General features: G+C 51.6%; 1 protein-coding gene across 1 annotated transcript; it reads right to left on the reverse strand.

The window, feature by feature from the left end:
- Positions 1–1,428: 1,428 nt before the first annotated feature.
- LOC120392487 (GRB10-interacting GYF protein 2-like) lies at positions 1,429–6,735 on the reverse strand. Its single transcript, XM_039517272.1, has 3 exons — positions 6,676–6,735; positions 6,003–6,520; positions 1,429–3,688 (listed from the first exon to the last, which is right to left on the reverse strand). The coding sequence occupies exons 2-3, from the start codon at positions 6,490–6,492 to the stop codon at positions 3,168–3,170; spliced, it is 1,011 nt and encodes a 336-aa protein (XP_039373206.1). The 5' UTR covers positions 6,493–6,520; positions 6,676–6,735; the 3' UTR covers positions 1,429–3,167.
- Positions 6,736–22,071: the final 15,336 nt, after the last annotated feature.

Below are 22,071 nucleotides of genomic sequence, written 5' to 3' on the forward strand. Positions count from 1 at the left end.
TGGGGCACAGTGTCCCCCTCCTGTTGCACACCCAGCCCCCTTGCCCCATGGGGGGGGTCACTTTCCACAGCCCACTCAGTCCTTGGCTGCTCTGGGGGGGCTGCCGGCCAAGGGGCTCGGTTCTGGTCAGTGCCCTCGGCTGGTAGAGTTTGAGTCGTACGGATGCTGCCTTCCACAGAATCAGACCAGCGCCACTTCACATGGGAGACAACCAGTGACCAGACCCAGCAGCACCAACCTGGGCTGGATGGGAGCCGGTGCCCCCCAGAGGGGACAGGCCCCTGCCCCATTCCCCTCCCCCCTGAGCCAGCCAGTCTCTGCCCTGGGGCCGGGTGGGAGCCAGCGCCCCGAGGGGACAGGCCCCATGTCCCATTCTCTAAAACCAGTAAAAGCCCAGACACACAACAGAACTCTCTACACATGTAACACAAAGCCAGACGGTCTAGATGGTGCTTGGTCCTGTCATGATTCTGTGCTTCTGATTTGTTTTCTCCTGCCTGTTACCCCGGCCTCTGGCCCTGCAGCAGGCAGGAAGCTCAGACACACGCCGGAGCATCTTGCCTAGCTGCAGCCGACCTCTCTTCTGGGCAGATCCCGCTCTGCGGGGCCACCTCTGCCTCGGGCTCCTAGCTCATCGTGGCAGGAGAGATCCCAGCGCCCGCTCACGGGAATAAGAGAAATTAAAGTTCCCACTGTATAGACAGAACTGCCCGAAGGTCAGGGGGCTCCGTTATTGTCATTAAAGCAGCTTTTATTTTGCAGTAAAAAGAGTTTAACTCATTAACAGCCGTGCACTAGTGCATGGGACACAAACCCGCATCACAGCAGGAAAAATGCGGGGGGGGGCAGCAGGAGAGGAGCAAGACGTTTATTATCAAGGGAAGGAAACAGCCTTAGGAAAAGCCCCCCCTTGAACTTTCCAACTTCCTCGCATAGCAGGCCCGAGTTCCCAGGCTCAGCACTGTGCTGAGTGCCAGTTCCTTTGGGCATTAGCAGGACCCCCCGCCCCCCGGTGCAGATCTACACAGGGGACGGGGCTCGTTCATCCAGCTGGGCTGCAGAGATGGAGGGTGCCACATAGTGTGGCTGGGCTCCGGACAGCTGCTGTCAAACTGCCCCCTGGGGCTCTGGCCCCACAACGACGCCAGGTCAAGAGTGCCTGGCCTACGAGTTAAACCTGGCAGGCAATGGGTGGTGTGTGGGTGTAAACTGCTGACCCCACCAACTGCCCCGGGATGAGAGAGTTAAGCTCGGTTGTTTCCGTCTTGGGCATCATGACTAATAAGAACGGTTCTGCAGAGCAAATCTTGTCCTCACTGATCTCCATGCAGCCCCCCACCCCATGCAGCCCACATCCCCTCCCTATCCCACCTCCAGTAACCTCTGCCCCACTCCCCGACAGCCCCCATGTAGCCCCCATCCTGGCAACTCTTGTCCCTGCTCCCAGTGACCCTCTCACTCTAACCCACTGGACCCCACTCCTACAGCTGGGGATGGAACCCAGGAGTCCTGGCTCCCATCCCCCCCTGCTCTAACCCACTAGACCCCCCTCCCAGAGCCGAGGAGAGAACCCAGGAGTCCTGGCTCCCAGCTCCCTTCTTCTAACCACTAGATCAGAAAAATGAAACACCTAAGACTGAATCCAGGGCTATGTCAAAATACTTCTCAGCAAACTGCTAAAACAGTATTTCAGATATTAGACTCAGATATTTCTTCACAGCTTTGAGGCAAGAAAATTCATCAAGTCTTGCTTTTTCCAGACTGAAATACCAAGGGTAAGTAAGGGACAAATGTTCAGAAAAATAGACCCAAAATCTATGGAGAAAAACATACAATTTGCGTTCATAATTTCTGCAATTGTGAGTAGTTTGCCATTTGATCGGCCATAAATACACAAAATTTGCCAATTTTAGGGCTGCCTGAACTCAAACAAATTCTGGAGAAGGTTTAATTCTGCTGGGTTTGAAAACAAACCGACTTTAAAAAAATGTATTTTCTACTGAATTTGTTGGCTTTTTTGGTTTGTTTTTTTCAAAAACTAACAGATTTTTAGCAAAACTGTTGGGATTTTTCTTCAAAATTTTCCTTTTTCTCCCCTCAGAAAGTGGCCAGATGTTTCCAAACCAAAACTGGTTCCCAGACTTACACTTTGCATCTAATTGTCTTAAACTAAATTGCAGAGACAGTCAGTGTAGCAAGCCCGGCAGGGTTCCCTCGTGTAGACGCAGCTCATGCCAACACCAGGAGCTTTTTGGATGGTACAACAAACACCACCTCCCGAAAAGATGTTAGTGAACCCGCCGGAAGCACTCCTCTGTCGACACAGTTGTGTCTGCATTGGGGGTTTTACCAGCACAGCCATGGGGTGTGTGTGGGTGGGTGTTGTTTTCACACCCTGCCACACACAGTAATACCCAGAGAAGTTTTAAGCATAGATCAAGCTTTACACCAGTTACTCCTAAGCCAGAACAAAGCACATCCACACAGGGGTTGCAACGGTTTTACTCCACCACGTAAAAAACAATTTAGGTCTTGTCTACACTAGGAAGTTGAACTGCTTTAGCTCATCCTGTCTAGCTACCCCCTGCAGTGTGGAGGCAGCTATACTGGCATGTCAGTGCCTGTTCCCACAGGGGAAGGGGACTAAGCTAAACCAGTAAAGGCTCCTTCACACCAGTATAACTGTTTGCACACAGGGGGCTGCGCTGGTTTCTCTGGGTCAGTTAACATGGCACAGCCCTAGCTGGGGTTGGCACCTGGCTGGTTTTTCTCCTGCTGGTTGCCATGCACCAGGGGTGTTTTCACTCATAATCCCAGTGGCCGCGCAGGGATCTTGGGAGGAGTGAGCTGGGTCACGTGGTGGAGAAGGGAGGGCGGGACGCCAGGCTCACCAGCAGGGAGAGTCAGGAGTGGGTATGGGGGTGTGGAGATGGGGGTTTGAGCCCCAGGGGTTGCCTGAGAGGAAGAAGAGGGTCAGGATGGTGGAGGTGAGGGGCAAAGGCTATTTTGGGGGAGGGGGTGTTGGATCTTGGAGGTGGGAGTGGGGGTGGTGGCAGCCCAACTAACCAGCATTGTAGCCCGGTACGATTCTCAAGCGTAGATGGAAACCCATGCGCTCGCCGCAGCCCAGCGGTGAGCCTGGGCCTTCAGCTTTTGAAATCGTGGCCTTAAAACTCAATTGCTGCTGCCTCAGTGTCTGCCAGGGCTCTGAGGCTGGAACCGCCCGACTCTAACTTCTCAATGAGGCCCTGGAGTTCCCCTGCGGCCAGGAATCTCGTGCCAGCCTCACCTCCCGGGCTCATTAGGGGCAGCACCTGCTGGACGACCTCTCCGAGGATGTTGGCCAGCTCCTCGTAGATCACCAGGTCTTCGGTGAGCCTCTTAGCCACGCAGACCTTCCCTGCTAGCCCGTTCACCAAGGTGGTACATTTCCTCAGCCCGTCCTGCAGGGTGACGATCTCCCCCTGTAGCACAGCCAACGCCTGTAGGTCTGCGTCGATCTGAGCCAGTTGCTGCTCATTGGCCGTGATCTCGGCCTCCACCTGCCGCTCCTGCTCCTCGTACCTGCTGACTTCTGCTAAGTAGCTGGACGCTTCGTTCCTGTGTCGATTAACGGCCTCCTGGGCCTCGCGTGCGGCTTTCTCAGCGGCATCCAAAGCTACCTGCCCACAGCCGACCATGATGGAGCCTGGTGGAAGCCAATATAACTAGGGGTGGGATGATGATTATTACCGGTATCACACTAGTGCTCGGAGGTCCTGACTGAGATCGGGTCCCCCCATCACACCAGGCCCTGGACAGACACCGCCCAAAAGAGATTGAGGCGCCATCGCGCTCGGTGCTGCACATCTCCCCACCCCCGATGAAGTTTGGGGCCCTGTCCACCAGGTACTGCGCAGAACCCCCCCCCCCCCAAACATGCCAAGTGCTGGGGGGGGAGGGATAGCTCAGTGGTTTGAGCATTGGCCTGTTAAACCCAGGGTTGTGAGCTCAATCCCTGAGGGGGGCATTTAGGGAAGTGGACTAAAAATCAGCACTTGGTCCTGCTAGTGAAGATAGAGGGCTGGACTCGATGGCCTTTCCAGTTCTAGGAGATTGGTATATCTCCTATCATTATGACCCCCAACAGGGTCCAAGCGCTGCACACAGGGAGGGGTCCTGACTCCCCTAGCAAGCGGCTAGTTCCAAGCCCCCCCTTGCTATGGGGCGCAGACCCTCCCACAGCCATTGGGGAGGCAGCGTTTACCCAGGACTCACCCCGAGCCACTCACGGTCCCAGGCCCCTCACTGACATTCAGTGTGTGGGGGTTGGTTGCCAGCTCCCAGCACCAAAAGGAAGGGGGAGGGTCGATGGGAAACCAGAACCCTGAGACTGACAGTCCCCAGGAGCAATGGGGAGAGGCCCACGCTCCAGGTCAGCCTGATGCACAGGGCAGGTGGGCTAATGAGGGAGTCAGGAGGCCAGGGCGGGGGTGGGGGTCCCGTGTGAGCTGGAATAGCCTGGGCAGCGGGGGAGCTGAGCTAACGGGGAGCTGAGCTGGGAGCAGAGCCGGGCCAGCCAGAGAGAACCAGAGACGCAGCCCAGGGAGCAGATCAGTGCTGGGAACAGGGCTGCAGCCACAGGGCCAGGGGGGCCAGAGGAGCCGCCCAGGGAGCTGGAGGCAGCGCAGCAGAAAATGGGGCTGGGGCTGAAGCCGGGCGTGGTGAGCAGCTGGGAAGAGCGAGGGGGGGACCCTGGGCAGAGGGCCCAGCGCAGGGAGAGGTCCCAAGCCGAGAGGCTCTGCTGGGCAGACTGGGAGGGGGATTGTAACCCCGACGGGGGGCCCGACACTGGGGAGAAGGGTCCTGCCACCCAGAGCCTGAGGGCGGGTGGCCACCACCAGAGCCCATGTCCGACCCGCAGCGTCCGTGCAGCACGGCCAGGGCCTGGGCAGGGGCCTGGGCCGTGCGAGGAGCAGACTGAACTGCCCTGGCATCCCAGAGCCGCCGGCTGTGACGTCCCCGGGCCACAGAGCGGGTGACGGGTTTTCCTTTCACCTTTCCCATGTTTCCTTATTCTCTCTTTTTCCATTGGCTGCTGTTTAATAAATTGTATTTGCTTTGAGCTGTGTGTGACGATCAGTGGGTCAGGGAAGTGCCCAGTGCAGAGAGCCCCCCGGAGTGGGGACACTCCAGCCCCGGCCCTAAGTGACCACGACAAGGTTGGGGGTCGAGCCCCCCAGAAATCCTGGGCCCAGCCTTGTCGGGGTTACGAGGACTCTGCCCCACAGGAGGGTGAAACAGGAGCCCTCGAGGTCAGGCAGCCTCTGGGTAAAGGACTCATCCCTTCACTAGCACATTTCACCGGGGTCGTGTAGAAGCCAGGAAAGTTCCCACAATAGCGGGACCATCCCCCACTTACACAGGGTCTATTCACAGCTCTGCCAGGGCCCCGCTGGGTCACCTTCAGCCAGTCACTGCACTGCTCTGTGCCTCAGTTTCCCCCTCTGTACAATATGGGTAATGACCCCCCCTCCCTCGTGAGTCATCTCCGGAGAAGAGGGAATTTTAGTCTCGGGGTCCTGATCAGTCCTTAGCATTTCTGCTGAAACTGCAACCTGGGCTGGGAAACCCAGTCTGAGAACCTGCCAATGTACTTCATACGGAACAAAACATCCCTTGAGAGAGAATCAGACCCACTGCCCGAGAGGGGAAAGGCCCCATGCCCCATTCCCTGCACCCCTGAGCCAGCCCCTGTGGGGCTGGATTGGAACCGGTGCCCCCTAGAGGGGATAAACCTCTGCCCCATTCTCCAGCCCCCTTACGCTAGCCAGTTCCTGGGTTCTCCATGCTCAGTAGAGACGGGGGGAGCAGGAACTACTGGAAAGGGGATTGAGTGGCTCCATCCTATCGCGCCAGCGGATGGACGGACTCTCCAGGTCCTAAATCCCTGGTAGCAACTGCAAAGTGTGTGCGATAAGGCACCATGAGGCTGTAATGTACAAACAGCACAAGCCACTCACCAGCAATTGTCCCCAGGAGAGGAATAAACATCAGCCCGATGCCGATATCTCGTATCACTCGGTTGCTGTCCGCGTCCGCTCGTCGTCTCTGCAGCTCGGCCTGCATTTCTCTGAGGTGCCTGTTGGCCCCGTCCAGCATCTCTCTGGCCTCTCTTTCCGACCTGTGGCAGGAGTCCAGCTGGATCCTTAAGCACTTGAGGTTCTCTTTCTTTTCCTCTTGCTCGTCTTGCAGGCTTTTCTTCTTCACTACTAGCTCCTCGGTTCTGGAATCTACCGTCTCCAGCCGCCTTCCCAGCTCCTCTTCTGCTGCTGACATCTCTCGGGAAGCTGCCTCGATTCGTTCCCGGATTTTCTCGTGTGCATGTGGATCTGCCTCAGCTTCGAGTAGGTGTTGGGTGAAACACACCAGCTCCCGCATCCCTGCCTCAAAACGGTCCTGGACGACCAGCTTATAACCCTCATCTCGTCCAGAGCAAGTGGAAAGAGCCATGGGGAGCTGCCACGAGATGATGTCCTGCCTGCAAGAACAAAATAACTCTGAGCATCTGTAACTGGGTTCTTTCCTGGGCCTCCTCCCTGCTGAGCTCTTTCTCTCTATCAATAAAGCACTGTGAGGCTTTTCTTGCTGCAGCACCCGTGGCTTTTATTTACACACAGTTCCCACCAAACTTACAGGTCTTCTTCTCTCCTTTTTCCAGGGGGGTCTCCCTTCAGCCTGGAGACTGCCCCTTCCCTGGCCATTCCCCCCTTTGCACTGGCTGCCAGCCAGCCTTTATAGCTCTTCAAGGAGCAGGCCCACAGGTGCAGCCAGTTCCAGAGGCCAGGCACCAGACTTCTCCCCAGCCCCAATCTATTTCCCCTGATTGGGGCTGGCTGAGCAAGGGCTGATTAGGTGCCTTTGCACCAGCCCCCTGCTACAGCATCACAGACAGATGTTGGGTCCAGCTGTTATCCAATCTGTGCACTGTTACACCTGGGCAAGTACAGAATAACTCCACTGCTGCTGCGGGGTTAATCACCAGTGTGAATCCAGAACAAGATCAGAATCCTGCCCTGACTCCACTGACATCAAAGGGGTCACTCCAGATTCACACCAGGGTCATTGAACTCAAACTCCAGCTCTGGCTTCATTGATGGCAGATTCTGGTTCTTTATATGATTCCTTAGAAGTGGAAAAGTTCTGTGGCCCCTTCAGGTCCAAGGGATCTTCTACTGGACAGACTGATTCCTTCCCTGCCTTGTACGTACGTGTCTCAGCCTCCCCCTGCCGTTCTGAAACCCAAGGCACATCAGCTCCAATAAGCCATGTCACGTCTGTAATTTAAAGGCATTTAATGGGAAACGGTTTCATGTAACCACAGAAGAAAGGGGGGCCCTGATTCCCGCCGTGATCCTAGTGTAACATGGGGGTGACTCTCCGTGTCACCTGCTCTCGCAGGGGCATCGCTGTGAAAGAGATTTTAGCCTTGACAGCAGGGAAATGTGATTTTCAGACCCAGCGCCTGTTGTGGAGTACGGGTGGGGCAGGAAGCAGATCCCTGCCTCAGGTGGGGATAAAACCAGGGGTGGGGGTGGGTTTGTACTGACGCAGGGCAGGGGCAGATGCAAGGGCTGGGGGCTGGAAATCAATTGATGTGGCAGCTCCAACAAGCTCTGCAATTACCCAGAGGTCAACAGACCAGCTGATGGCAACATTGGCATTTTCCAGCATCAGGGCCGGCCGGCGGGAAAATGGCACCCTGGGCAAACTTGTATTTTGGCACCTCCACCCCATAATCCCTGGGGCCCCTGGGCTTCCCCCCATCATTCCTGGGCCCCATGGGCTCCTTGGGCTTCCCCTGCCCCATCATCCCTGGACCCCATTGGCTCCCTGGGCTTCCCTCACCCCATCACCTCTGGGCCCCGCTCCCTCCCCCGGTGTTTAATTTGGATTGAAAGAGATGCCAGAGCTCAGCCCTGGCACAAATTAAGCACCAGCAGGGTAACCTGATACCAGCAGGTGCTGGCCGGGCTCCCAGCTCTGAAGGCAACGCCACCACCACCACCAGTAGCAGCGCAGCAGTAAAGGTGGCCTGGCGTGTGGTGTATTGCCACCCTCATTCTGCGCAGCTGCTGTGGGTTGTGGTGCCCGGTGCTTGGCGTGCAGCTCAAGGCGGGCTTCAGGCTGTCACATGGGGGCTGCATCCTGCCAGAACCCACGGCCCTCCCACAGCTCTCTGGCCACTCCTGGCTCTCCTGCGGCCCCATTTCAGATTTTAGTGGTGCGAGGAGGCAACTTTTCACCATGATTCCAGGGGATCTTAGGCACCTGAAAACTAAGGGTTTTGCAGATAATTTAGAAATTAGCTATTAACTTCACCACACACACATCCACAAACACATTTCCATCAGCAACTGAAATTTACAGATAGGGAAAGCAAGAAAAATGCTGCCTGAGAACTTGTTAGAGTCAAAATTCAGCGATACAAACTTCTGAATTGGGGTTGTTACAAATGGACTAGTGCAGAGGTCTTCACTGTTCGGCCGCGGCTCGTCAGGGTAAGCCGCTAGCGGGCCGCGGGAGTTTGTCGATCTTGAGCACCGGCTGCCATGGCTGCCCGGAGCTCCCATTGGCCACGGTTCGCTGTTCCCGACCAATGAGAGCTGTGGGAAGTGGCGACCAGCAAGCCCCTGCGGCCTGTGCCGCTTCCCACAGCCCAGCTGCCGATTCCCACAGCTCCCATTGGCTGGGAACAGCGAACTGCAGCCAGTGGGAGCCCTGAGACCTTTAAAATCGCCGGCAGGGCCATCCCTTGGGGGGTGCGGGGCCCGGGACAGCTCCCCCCAAGTCCACTCGAGGCCCCGCCTCTCCCCAGCCGCTATGCATCCCTTTCCCCAGCCCTCTCCCCAGAGCGATGCAGCTGGGACCCAGGGGAGTGGAGTGGGCTGGGGCGTCTTCCTGTCCCTGGCCCCTCCCCTTCTGCCCCCCTCCCCCAGCCACAGTTCCCAGCACGACTGGGATAGGAGGCAGGGGGCAGGCAGAGGGTGGTGAGCAGGGGGGCGGGTTGGATAGAAGGCGGAGGTCCCGGGGGCCAGTCAAGGGATAGGGAGCAGGCGGGGGTTGGATAGGAGGCAGGGGTCCCAGGAGGTCGGGGTGGGGAGTTGGATAGAGGGTGGCGGTGCTGGGGGGGCCAGAGGGGTTGGATAGGGGTTGGGGGCTGGGCCAGGCCTGGCTATTTGGGGGAGGCACAGCCTCCCCCCGCCTTCGCTACCCGGCCCTCCGTACAATTTCTCTACCCGATTTGGCCCTTCGGCCAAAAACTTTGCCCACCCCTGACCTAGCGCCACTCGAGCGCTCAGCAGGCAGCTGTTGAGTGTCGTGTGGCTCGCGCCCCCCCTCCCCCCCCTGCTGCCCGGCCCTGGTCTGGAGGGGCTCAGGCTGTGCCACGTGCAGTCTGTCACCCCATCGCCAGCACCCAGGTCTGTGTCCCCCTCTCCGAGTGCTGGGACGGGGCAGGGACGCAATGCCGGGGGGATGGGGTGTGGGGGGGTTGGGATGGGAGGCAGGAGGTGGGGGGCAAGGGGCAGAGAGGCACGAGCGGCAGGGCGGGGCGGGGGCATTCTCCGGGGGGGTGAGGGGGGGAAGAGGAGCAGCACAGGTGGGGCCATGAGAGAAGAGGACGAGGGGCAGTGGGTCCCGGGGCAGAGGGCGGGCGGGGCTCCATCCTGGGGGTCCTTTCGGCTGCTCCAAAGGTGACGGGCTGGCAGGTCTCCAGAGGGAGGTTCCCCACATCCCGTCTGGGGGCCTCGCTTCCTCTGGCCTCTTATACCTGCCGCCCATGACTCAAACAGTGACAAGTCAGAAAATGCCGAATTAATACCTGGCAGGTTTAGCCCACTTGCTGAGGGTCTAACTGATCCCCGTATTTGGGATCGGGAAGGAATTTTCCCACGGGTCTGATTGGCAGAGAATATGGGGGGATTTCACCTTCCTCTGCAGAATGGGACATGGGTCACCTGCAGGTTTAAACTAGTATCGATGGTGGATTCTCTGTCCCTTGGAGTCTTTAAAGCAAGATCTGAGGACGTCAGTGACCCAGCCCGAGGTTGTGGGTCTATCACAGGAGTGGGTGGGGGAGGTTCGGTGACCTGCGAGGTGCAGGAGGTCAGACTGGATGATCATGCTGGGCCCTCCTGGCCTTACAGTGATGCTCAAAGTGAAGTTCGAGACGGGCCTTCCAACAGGAGCAGTGGGGGAAACACCCAAACTAGCTCTAAAATGGGGCTTGTTGAGAGTACGAAGGGCATTATACGATGGGCTGCTGTTGTACAGACAAAACTACACAGGAGCTTTTCAGGGGGCAAGACAAAGATGCCACATTTATTATGATAATTTGATTTATGACCAGTAACTAATATTTTAATGCTTATACACACCCATTATACCTAATACCTATATACACACACACACATTATACACACACACACACACACACATTATACAGACACACACACACAGATCCATCAGATGTTTTGCAGCTGCTGCATAGTTACCAGTCCTGGACATAGCTTGAGTTTGTGGCTTGATTTTGCAGCTTGGGTTCATAGCTTATGGCGGCTAACTGGCCAGAAAAGCCAGGCACAAGGACGAGCTGGGTCTCTGTTGAACATGCACCGATGTCCTTCCATGTTGGCAGCAGAATGCTGTAGTAAGAGGAGGCCGTAAGATGTAAACCTTGGTATCAGAGGCCTGGTATGAAGCCTGAGGCCTGAACTAAAGTAATGGTCAAGACTTTGCTAACATAAAGCAAAGTGAAGCTGTGAGCCAGATGCAGGCCCTGCTCACAGACGCTGGCAGGGAAAGGGCTGGTGCTGCAAGAAGATACGTACCTAAAAGGTGCTGAACACTAGATATCAGAACATTCACATACTTGCACATTCCACACAGATAACAAGAACAGGCTGGCCCATCCCAATGACAGGGGCAAAAGGGGAATATGATGGATAGAGTTCTTTTGATCGAACCAACATGTACAAGGTAGAAGGCGGCACCTTAATACGTAGAAGGGTTGTACCTTGCTACGTAGAGGGGTTGCACCTCAATACGTCAGGAGTGATGTGTAACTTGTTTGTATCTGTGTATAACATGCATCCCTGAGGCGGTGTCTTTGTCCGGCCGAGGGGGCAGTGGAAAGTCCCGCCACTGACTGAGCCGGGTCCATTGCCAAGAGGCACTCTCTCGCAGTACGCCCGGTAGACTAAGTAATCTACGGGGACCCTGCAAGGGTGTCCAAGATCGCAATAAACCTAGCCGACGTGCCTTCGTACCTTACTGGACTCTGTGGTTATTGGGGGTTCTTTTCGGGTCTGCTGTGTCAGCTATCTGCGCAGAGCAGGGGCAGCACCCAGAGGGAACACATGCACGCAGCCGAGTGATATTAACAAGGAGAAAGCAGAGCACCACACCGGTAGCACTCTGACACCACTGGTGATTCCGACCTCTGATCTGGTGAGTAAGCGAGCTGTCCGCTGTAAGAATCACAATCTAACATGGCAGAATGTAGAGAAATCTCTGTATTAACTATCTCTATAAATCTTTATGACGTTGCATTGTGTTATTTTGTATTAAGTATCTTTCTGTATTAAGTATCTTTATGACATTGCATCTTGCATGATGTTATTTTGCACTTCATATGACTTGGCATTGTGCCTCTCTATTTTCATACAACTTTGTATTAGATCCCTATTGTGATGGAGCAAGGCCGGATGGCTACAGGAAAGTACTCAGGAACAGGTATGTTAGCCCCAGGCTAAGCAAATCCCTAGGACCATGGGAACCAAAATGGCAGTTGCTCCAGGCTAATCAAGGCACCTGGGGCCAATTAAGAACTTTCTAGAAGGCACCGGAGAGAGCTACATTGACTGGAGCACCTGCAGCCAATCAGGGCAGGCTAATCAGGGCACCTGGTATAAAAAGGGGAGCTCACTCCAGTCAAGGAGGAGGAGCCAGAAAGTGTGCATGAGGAGCTGGGAGCAAGAGACACAAGGAACTAAGAACTGAGAGGCTGTACTACTGGAGGATTGAGGAAAACACCGTACAATCAAGCAGCATCAGACACCAGGAGGATCCTGTGGTGAGGATAAAGAAGGTGTTTGAAGGAGGCCATGGGGAAGTAGCCCAGGGAGCTGTAGCGGTCAAGCAGCGGTTACAAGTAGCACTATAGAGACTGCTGCAATTCACAGGGCCCTGGACTGGACCCCGGAGTAGAGGGTTAACCTGGGTTCCCCCCTAGCCCCGCTACCCCTAATCAGACATAGGAGTAGTTGATCCAGACTATGGGTTTCATCCAAGGGGAAAACCACTGAGGGGAAGAAATCTGCCAATAAGTGCAGGACCTACTAGAGGAGAGGAGGAACTTTGCCACACTATATAGAAAATTGGTAGAAAACTTTGTATCAAATGTTATAGCCCCTAAGGATAGTTTAGTTAAAGTAAAAGAAACGTGCCTTTTTGCTAGAAGTAGAATAAGATCTCCCCCCACTCTGTAATCAATTGCCCTATTGACTGAATGAGGTGTGAATGAGTGAGGCTTGGAAGACACCCACCTCCAGACAGCTACAACAGTTGCAGAGGGAATGGGAGCCGGAGCAAAGGACAATACAACTTGTCAAGTGGGCCCAACAAAGAAGTGCAGACATATCCACGGCCTCAGGGATTAGAAGCCAGCACCTTCGTTAGAAAACACCCTCTGTGAGCAGCACTGGGACAACACCCAGAGAAAAGCAGCACAAAGACCAACGGACACAGACCAATGGACACAGACCCAGATTTTGAATCTGGTCTAGATTTGCATAAGAGGGAAGCTGCTATAAATGGGAGGTGACTTGCAGGAGGACCCCGGGTCTCGTCTTGTCACCATCGGAGCATCGATCCGGATCGGCAGAAGCCCGGCTCCACCCCTCCCCCATCTAACTCACCTGGCCAGTGCAGTTAAGGGGAGCAACTAGTTGGTAACAACAGCAAGACGGAGTGTGTTGGTGTCTGTGTGTGTGAATGCATGACTGTGATATATATCTCATATGCATATCATAGAGTATTAGTTGATACCTGTATTACTAATAAATGTGGCGTTTTGCCTTAATCCCCCTGAAAAGATCCTGTATGGTACTTTGAGTACAACAAGAAAACCTCGAGTTAGGGAACCCCCTGATCCCCTCCCTTTTGATCCCCACGGAGTTTGATAACTCCTGGACCCGCTGGAGTGCCAGTAAAGGGGGGTCCATATGAATTTAAAAAAGAGGGTGGGGAAACATGGACTGGCATATGTAGAGCGACGGTACAGACCGAGGCTCTGAGAAATAGTAATAAAAGTAAAAAAGCAAGGATTTTGCAACTCATGTCTATGGCAGTGACATGGCTTAGACAGCATGCTGGCATGCTGGCCAAGCAAGTAACAGTAACAAAGAAAGAGTTAAAAGAATCAAAAGAAGCTACACAGCCCTGGAATGCTCCCACCCCCCTTGCAGGGTGGCAAGCAGCCCAGAGACAGCCAGTACAGAAACAGAGTGAAACACTGGAAACAGCTGTAAGGAACCTACAAAAAAGACACGTGCCGTCCCCTGTTATAAATATTGGTGGTAAACAGCAGGGTTCAGGTAGCTACGCTGTGCCTGAAGAATGGGGACAGAAGTGGACAAAGGTGGCCCTAGTAAAATTAAAAGATGAAACGGGGTCCACTGCATTGCAACCATCAGCTTATGATAAAAGCCGGGTTCCGGTTAAACTTAAACCGGAACCTAGACTGGTGCCTGTCAGAACGGGACAAGTAAGTGCACAGAAGGAAAGAGCAGCAAACAATACTCTCACTGAATTGGTAAATCAAATGAAGGAAAAAATGGAACAGTTCACAGAGCACAGTAGGAGACAGGAGCAGGTAACTACCCCCAATCTCCTCTCACAGCCAGGATAAAAACCAGGGGCGCAATTCCCAACTGTGCAGGTTCCCAATTGCTTTGACCCACGGAACCAGACTCCGCGCTCATATCTGAAAATAGAACCTTCTTTTTCATATATTTTTACATACCGGTTAAGTTTTGTCTTTTATATGTTTTCTCAGTTTGCTAAATTTGCTGCTGCTGCCTGTACTTTCAAATACCCTGATAGAGTTAATCTTTCTTGGCTCAGGTCTCGCTACCTTCCTAGGTTGTTCTTCACCCACCTCCTTTCCCCCCGCCTCTCCTCACTTTGGCTCTCTTTTTGTTTTAAAAGTTAAAAGTTGTAGTTTTTACAGAAACCTCCAAAAAATAAAGCAATTGAAAACAGAACAAAACAAGAAACAAAAAGAAAACAAGGTAAAAACTTTAAATCCAGTAAATTAATTATTTTAACCCTTCAGGAATGCAACAGCTGGAATTATTCCTAACTTTCTTGAAGATATGGTTGCCAAGCAACAGAAATGCACTCTCTGCTAATCCTAACCACTAACTAATATTTGAAACATGGGCTTTTCTTATTTCCATATAGCAGAGTTTTAAAATAATGTTAAATATAAAGTAATGCAAAATTCCTTGTTACAAATTCATATAATACATTTGGCAAATATTAATATATTTTTATCAAATTTATGCTGCAAGTTTTAAATAAGGTAATAACTTGTTTATTCAAATGTTTAACCCTTTTTACTTTTTATTTCTGATTGTGTTATTTTGTATAGTTATGAATAGAGTTTTGGCGCCATTTGTTTTTAATTGTAAGTTTGTCCTGTATGTCATGTGTGTGTGTCTTGTGTCTATGTTGTGTGTGTCACGTGACTATTTTTTAAAATTATTTTTATTTTGTTGCAACAAAAGTCAATTTTATACCCTTTTAAAAATATATATAAGATGTGGTACCACACTATTTTAAAATCATGGTTGGGGTGTAATCATAGTATTATTAGCACCAATTTTTTGTGCAAAGTTCAAAAAGGTTTCAGTTACAAATATGTACATATATTTCTGCCTCAACAAATAATGCAATTGCAAACAAAAAGAATTCTCTTTTATCAATCACAGTTTTGTTTTTTAAGTTTTTTTTTTAAATTATTATTCAAAGAAAAAATGTAAAGGGAAATCTAACATTAAGGTAAAGATAATATTAACAAAATGTCAATTTCTTGTTTGGGCTTTTTATAAACTTGTTTACACTTTTAAATATAGTTAAAAGAATGTCATAACCAAAATGTTTTAAAATAACAATTTATGCATAAAGCTAATGAAACAATTTCAACAGGTTTTCACATTTTCAACAGGTTTCCACCTTTGGCTCCCAAACATAGCAAAGCATCTTGAGAGTATACCCTCAAATACCCTCAAAGTATTTGCATGTATCTGTATTTAAAAAACTCCACCAGAGAGGTCCTTTGGGGCCATCTGCCTGTCCCAAGTCAGGGTAAAGGAGGAGGGTTGGGCGTGGGGCTAGCAACTCCACCCTGTAAAAATCAGCTTGCTACAGAAACGCCAACAATAGAGTTAACAGAGACTTTTAGCCTGGAAAAAGAAGGGTCTTCAACTCGAAGATGCATGACGCTGGGTGGTGAAAGCCGCGAGGAAGCCACTAAGCCGATCACCCTTCTTGCAGCCAGGAGGATTACCATCGGCACATGGAATGTGAGGACCATGTACGAGTCAGGAAAGACGGCGCAGGTTGCAGCAGAGATGAGGAGCAAGCAGCCAACCAACATCACCAGACAGGCACTGCAGTGGAACCCCCAAGGCAAGCGGAAAAGAGGCCGCCCAAGAAATACCTGGCGACGCGACCTTCAGGTTGATAGCAAAAAAATGGGCTATACCTGGAACCAGCTAGAGCGAATGGCCCAGGATAGAAGACTATGGAGATCTGTTGTTGGCGGCCCATACCCCGGTTGGGGTGACGGGCATGAATGAATGATGTATTTAAAATGTATTTTGGTTTAATTTTATAGTTGGTTTAGTTTTATATGCTTTTCTTTTGTTATGTTATGTTAATGGGAAGCAATGGTTATTAACGTTTGTGCTTCTAAACAGTTAACAAGAATGAAGTTGGTATCACAAGCAAATTAACTCTAAAAAAGCTAGTTAAAATTATGTTACTAACTCTTTTGCTGAAACAAAGTGTTCAGCAAGGGAAAGCAATATATCTTCTCATGGAAGATTGTAAACATTTATTTTAGCCGTTAAGCATTACATTTAGTATGAAATATTAGTAATGCACCCCAAATAAAAATGAATGTCTGTACAACAATTGCAAAAGTATAGCTTGTGTTATAAAAGGCTCGGGCCCTATTACATTGTTCTTATTACATTGTAAAGAAACTAAATTAAAACTGTGTATTAAGTTTGGGTTACTGAAAACAAACAAACAAAAAAAACTTTACTATGTTAACTAACAAAAGTTGTTTAAGTTGCAACCCACAGATCAAAGGTGCCAAAAAATATCACACCCTGAAGACACCAGTTCATATCTGTATACAGTGAAAAAAACCAAGCATCAAGAAAAGAAAAATGAAGTATTTTATAAATAAGAGACTGGTCAAATACACCTCTATCTACCATATATGGACAATTAATTTAACAATCAGCTAAAAACCACTAGCTGGACCAGAAAAACTGTCATTTAATTTCAACTTTGTTACTGTGTAAAAACAACTGTCTCATTGCTGTACTACTGTATTATCATTGTACTGCTGTATTATTGCTGTATTGTATGATTGCTGTACAATGTGTATAACCTTGCTAAATTGTTTAACCACCACACAGGTAAAAATCAGCAAACGAATGGCAGCAAACAACATGAAGACAAGGAAAAAACAAATTGGTAAAGAAATTAAGTTACATAGTAACTACAAATTGGGTAAACAAATTGCCTGTTAGTACCAGGCAGTCATAATTTGGGTCAGTAACACTGCATCCTAACTGAGGCACATGTTATTCAAAACAATCTTGTTCAGTGTCTGGGTACCAATATTAAATCCTGACACAGCAATATTTGATAAATTCGTTACTGTCCATTCAGTAGGTTATCTGGAAGACAACATTCATAAGAAACAACTGGATCTACATCAACCACTGGAACAGAGAAGCTACCCACTTCTGTTTCCTGCCCAGTGAAGCTGACCAGAGGGTGACAACCAGCCTTAAGGATAACCTATAACATGAATGGACAGTACTGTGTAGTAACTAATTACAATATAGTTATATATAAAGGCCTCAGTGGTAGTGTCACTACTCCAAATTTTTGTTTTACTTCTCATATCCACAGCAGTCTGGGACACACAATCACAATCCCTATCCCAGTATTTCAAAACACTCAGCCTACTACTAATAACGAGCGAGACAGTCACTGGAATTGCCCTAATAAGAGTGTGTTTCTATCTGTGTCACAAAAGTAAAAGGGCCAAAGTACAGCAGCAGACTGGAGAAACATGGTTCTGCTGGGATATAAGGTGGTGTCCTATGTACACATACATACTATACATATATGCCCATACACGCTACAAATATCTATGCCATATCCATATAATTCATATAGATTAATTATTTGGCAGTGCCTCTAAGGCTCAATCATAATATTACATTCCTCAGTCATGGTCCCGGGCCTGACATTCCCAGGCCCACCATAAGGGGCCTAAATGAATTGGATAATGAAAACTGTCTGCCAGTCGTACGAGGGAATGTGCAGACTAAACAGGCAGATGGGGCATGAGCATATAGATGATAAAATAAGGTAACCACATAACAGTGTTTAGCCCACTGGGTTATCTTTAGTCCGTACATTATGCTTTTCTGGGACGATGGGTAAACAAACATCCTCCCCTCAGAGGCCCGGTTACTCTCCAAAGTCTCCCATCTCACCCATCCTTTTTGTAGGCTTGAGTTTGAATCCAGAGTCTCTAGGTCTTGCTGTGTCAGGCTGCCTCTGGGTTTGGTGATTGATCACCTGTCAACTGTATGTGTGACTTTCAGCCTGGGACCTGGCTTTGATCTTCCTTCTCTTGCACCTTTCCTTTCTAGGGTGGACTCTGCTTACTGTGTTAGGGCCCTTGTCTGCATGGGCGCCGACTTATATGGGCTCCTGGGGCTTTAGCCCCAGGAATATTCACAGACAGGGGCTCTGCTCCAGCAATATTTGGAGCTAGGTTTCTCCCCTGCTGTGCGCTGCCGGCAGCCCAGAGCCTTTTAAATCCCAGCCGCGGCCGGGAATCAGAGGGCTCTGGGCTGCCGGCCGCGGGAAGCCCAGAGCCCTCTGATTCCCGGCCGCGGCTGGGATTTAAAAGGCTCTGGGCTGCCCGCCGCAGCAGGCAGCCCAGAGCCCTCTGATTCCCGGCGGCGGCTGGGATTTAAAAGGCTCTGGGCTCCCCGCGGTTGCAGGCAGCCCAGAGCCCTCTGATTCCCGGCCGCGGCTGGGATTTAAAAGGCTCTGGGCTCCCCGCGGTTGCAGGCAGCCCAGAGCCCTCTGATTCCCGGCCGCGGCTGGGATTTAAAAGGCTCTGGGCTCCCCGCGGTTGCAGGCAGCCCAGAGCCCTTTAAATCCCAGCCGCGGCTGAGATTTAAAGGGCTCTGGGCTCCCCGACGCAGCGGGAAGCCCAGAGCCCTCTGATTCCCGGCGGCTGCTGGGATTTAAAAGGCTCTGGGCTCCCCGCGGCTGCCAGCAGCCCAGAGCCCTTTGAATCCCAGCCTCTGTCCGCTGATTGCCCCCTCCCCCGACCCCGGCCCCAACTGCCCCCGAACCTCCACCCCTATCTAAGCCCCACTGGTCCTTGTTCCCCGATTACCCCTCCCAAGACCCCTGCCCCTAACTGCCCCTTGGGACCTCAGCCCCTATCTAAACCTCCCTTCTCCTTGTCCCCAACTGCCCCCTCCTGAGACCCCACCCAACTTCCCCCCGCAGGACCACACCCCCTACCTGTCCCCTGATAAACCTCCTGGACTCCCATGCCTATCCAATTGCTGCCAGTCCCCAGCCAGCCCCGTCGAAACTCAGCCCCATCCAACACCCCCCGCACCGTGTCCCTTGACTGCCTCCCGGAACTCCCTACCCCTTCTCCAACCCCCAAACCGCTTACTGTGCCACTCAGACCAGCGTATCTGGCTCCATGCAGCTCCAGACAGTTGCTGCCATGCTCCCCCATGGAGCCCACAGCCCTCTCCCACCCCCAGCACCTGCCTTCCAGATTTGAACACCTCAAAATTCAGGAGTGCTCAAGCTCGGTTTGGGCAGCTTTTACTTCATTTCTCCCAAATCAGTTTCCCCTGCAAGGTGCCAACTGAAGGTGTTGGAGAACAGAGAGATCAGGTGGCCTCCTAATGCCTGGAAAAGAGACAAAGGCCGGAGGAGGGAGTGTCAGTGCCTGTGCGGACTTCTGGGAAGTGCACGGTGTGGAAGGGGATGCTGTGATGCTTTGGAACAACTCCATACAAAGCCAGTCTAGACTCTGGGGGAGCCTCCTCTCTCGGAGCAGACTGTCTCCAGGGCAAGAAGCTTACACCTTCCTGGGTCTGACCTCGGAGCATTCAGCATGCCCTTCCACGTCATGCACTTTCCAAAGTGAGTCTGCCCAGGCTGGTCCTGGGGCAACCAGAGGTCGCTGCACCCCAACTCTGCAATCAGATGTGACTCTCAGCCAGACAGTAAAACAGAAGGTTTATTAGATGACGGGAACACAGTTTAAACAGAGCTTGTTGGTGCAGAAAACAGAACCCCTCTGTCAGGTCCATCTTGGGGGGTGGGGAGCCCAGAACCAAGTTCTGGGTCTCTCCCCATTTCCCCAGCCAGCTCCAAACTGACACTCCCTCCTCTGGCCTCTGTGTCTCTTCTGGACAAGGAGGCCACCTGATCTCTTTGTCCCCAACACCTTCAGTTGGCATCTTGCAGGGGAAACTGAGGCACCCACACAGTATTCAGAGAAAATATTAAGAACATTCCCACTTCATCACAACAGATGCAACAAAATATAATACTGTATATTGAAGTAGGCAAGTGCTGCTTCTGACTTTCCACTTTTAATTGACCCTTGTAATCTTGTGGCACTGACGCGTCGTAGCTTCATTTTATATCGGCTTACAGGGTGGGAGCGGGGGGGCACCACCATTTTGGGCCCCACCAAAAATTATACAAACCTGCCGCCTATGCTTGTCTGCATCTTCAGCCGGTGGGGTTTGAACTCTATTGCATCAGGACAGGCTGGGGCTGGAGGTGGATTCCATCCTTCATACATACCTCATTCACACATCTAAACTAAACTAAAAAGATTACAGCAGGGTTTGCAAAACTGAAGGTTGGAGGAAGCTTTTACAAAATGAAGTGAGCGTTTTAAAATGGGGTTTGAATTACACTATGGCAAACAGTGAACAGAAGTTACAATGTAGGCAAGTGTAGTGAATGGTGAACAGAAGTTATATTAATAAAGTGAACAATTAAAAACAATTTCATTTATCAGTTCTACACTGCCTGCAACAGCAAGGGACTTGGCTCTGTGACCCACGTGTTCTCCTCCAGTCCTATGCCCTGTCTTCTTGTGTTCCCCAGCAACACAGCCACACAACCTTAACTCTGGTATCAGAGGGGAGCCGTGTTAGTCTGGATCTGTAAAAGCAGCAAAGAATCCTGTGGCACCTTATAGACTAACAGACGTTTTGGAGCATGAGCTTTCGTGGGTGAATACCCACTTCGTCAGACGCAACCTTTGTAACCTTAACTCTGCTGCAGAGGGGATGGCAATAGGAAGATACCAAACCTGCCTTAATCTCTCTGTCTTACTGTGATGGGGTGGACCAGGCCCCGAGGCCCCCGACTGGAGGCTTGTGGCCCTGCCACATCCCACCCCAGGGAAAAGAGCAGTAGAGAAGTCCTCCAAAATCCCTAGAGTGGCTGTGAGAGAAGCAGCCAATCAGGACCCAGTGAGCTACTTTAAAGAGAGCCACTGGGCCAGAGCTAGACAGTTCTACTCTGGAGCTGGAGAGGTGCAGGCTGAGTCACTGGCTGACTGAAAAGCACCAGCACCAGCATGGACAGCTCACTGCAGACAGGAACCGAAGCCCAGGGAGGGCTGCTGAAGACCCGGTGCCTGGCTGCAGGAAGCCAGAGGGTAGGAGAAGGAGCCCGGAGTGGGGTGCTGGGAATTTACTGGGACTAAGCCCTGAGGGAAGGGCAAAGATGGGGCAGGGCCATTGGGAAGTGGCCCAGGGAATTTGAATAGCAGCAGAACCTGAATCAAGAGGACACAGCAGATAACGGCTATTGACAGCTGTACCCCAGTTCCAGGTGCTACCCTGCGGGGTGGGGGCGGGAGCTGTCACAGCTGGTGTGGGCTCTTCTGAAAATTTGACCCTGGTCCCGTTATTTTCAGCATTTCAATACCCCTGTCTGGTCAACCTGGTGGAGAAAATTGAAGCCAGATTGTGAGGACAATCAAAGCCTGGCTGGGGAAGGAAGCCAGGCTCTGGGTAATAAGCACATCTCCGACTGTGCCACCCTCTCAACGGAAGCTAAACCCCATCTAGGTTTTGTTTAACACTTTGCACCTTGATCCTCTACTAAAAAACGACAGGCTCGTTAGTGCTAGCAAATGCCACAGGCTTTATTAGAAAGGCTCAGTGCTGCGGTGTTGTGAAGCGGGAAGTCCAAGGATGATTTGGGTTCTCTGCGCCTGGTGTGTGCAGCGCGCCGCCAGTTGGCTGGATCTCCCCTGTGCAGGTCTGGGGAGCTGCTCAGAGTAAGCGAGGTAGCTACGTCCGCTTCTGATTTCCAAGCATCAGGAGGATCCGTGGGCCAGTCAAAATTGATCAGAGTTTTGCCTCGTCTTCAATGGGGGCAAGATTGGCCCAGTTTCATCCCACATCCCTGTAAGCCACATTTGCAAAGGCATTTGGGTACCTAGCAGTGCAGATGGGGGGCCTAGTGGGATTCTCAGAAGCTGGTTGGGGGCCTAATCCCCCTGGCAATGCACTAGGTGCCTAATCCCCCTGGCAATGCAGTACAGTGCCTAGCTCCTCTGACAATCCAATTTAGAATTCCACTAGATGCTGATCTGCCTCTTTAGATGACTAAATACCTTGAGCACCTGGCCCTGTG

Source organism: Mauremys reevesii, unplaced genomic scaffold (assembly GCF_016161935.1).
Source record: "Mauremys reevesii isolate NIE-2019 unplaced genomic scaffold, ASM1616193v1 Contig1, whole genome shotgun sequence".
NCBI classification, from domain to species: Eukaryota; Metazoa; Chordata; order Testudines; family Geoemydidae; genus Mauremys; species Mauremys reevesii.

Coding starts and splice junctions, on each gene's coding strand:
- LOC120392487 (XM_039517272.1), bottom strand. CDS start 6,492: ATGGCTCTTTCCACTTGCTCTGGACGAGATGAGGGTTATAAGCTGGTC. Junction 3,689..6,002: donor TCTCCTGGGGACAATTGCTG/GTGAGTGGCTTG, acceptor GGCTTCCACCAG/GCTCCATCATGGTCGGCTGT.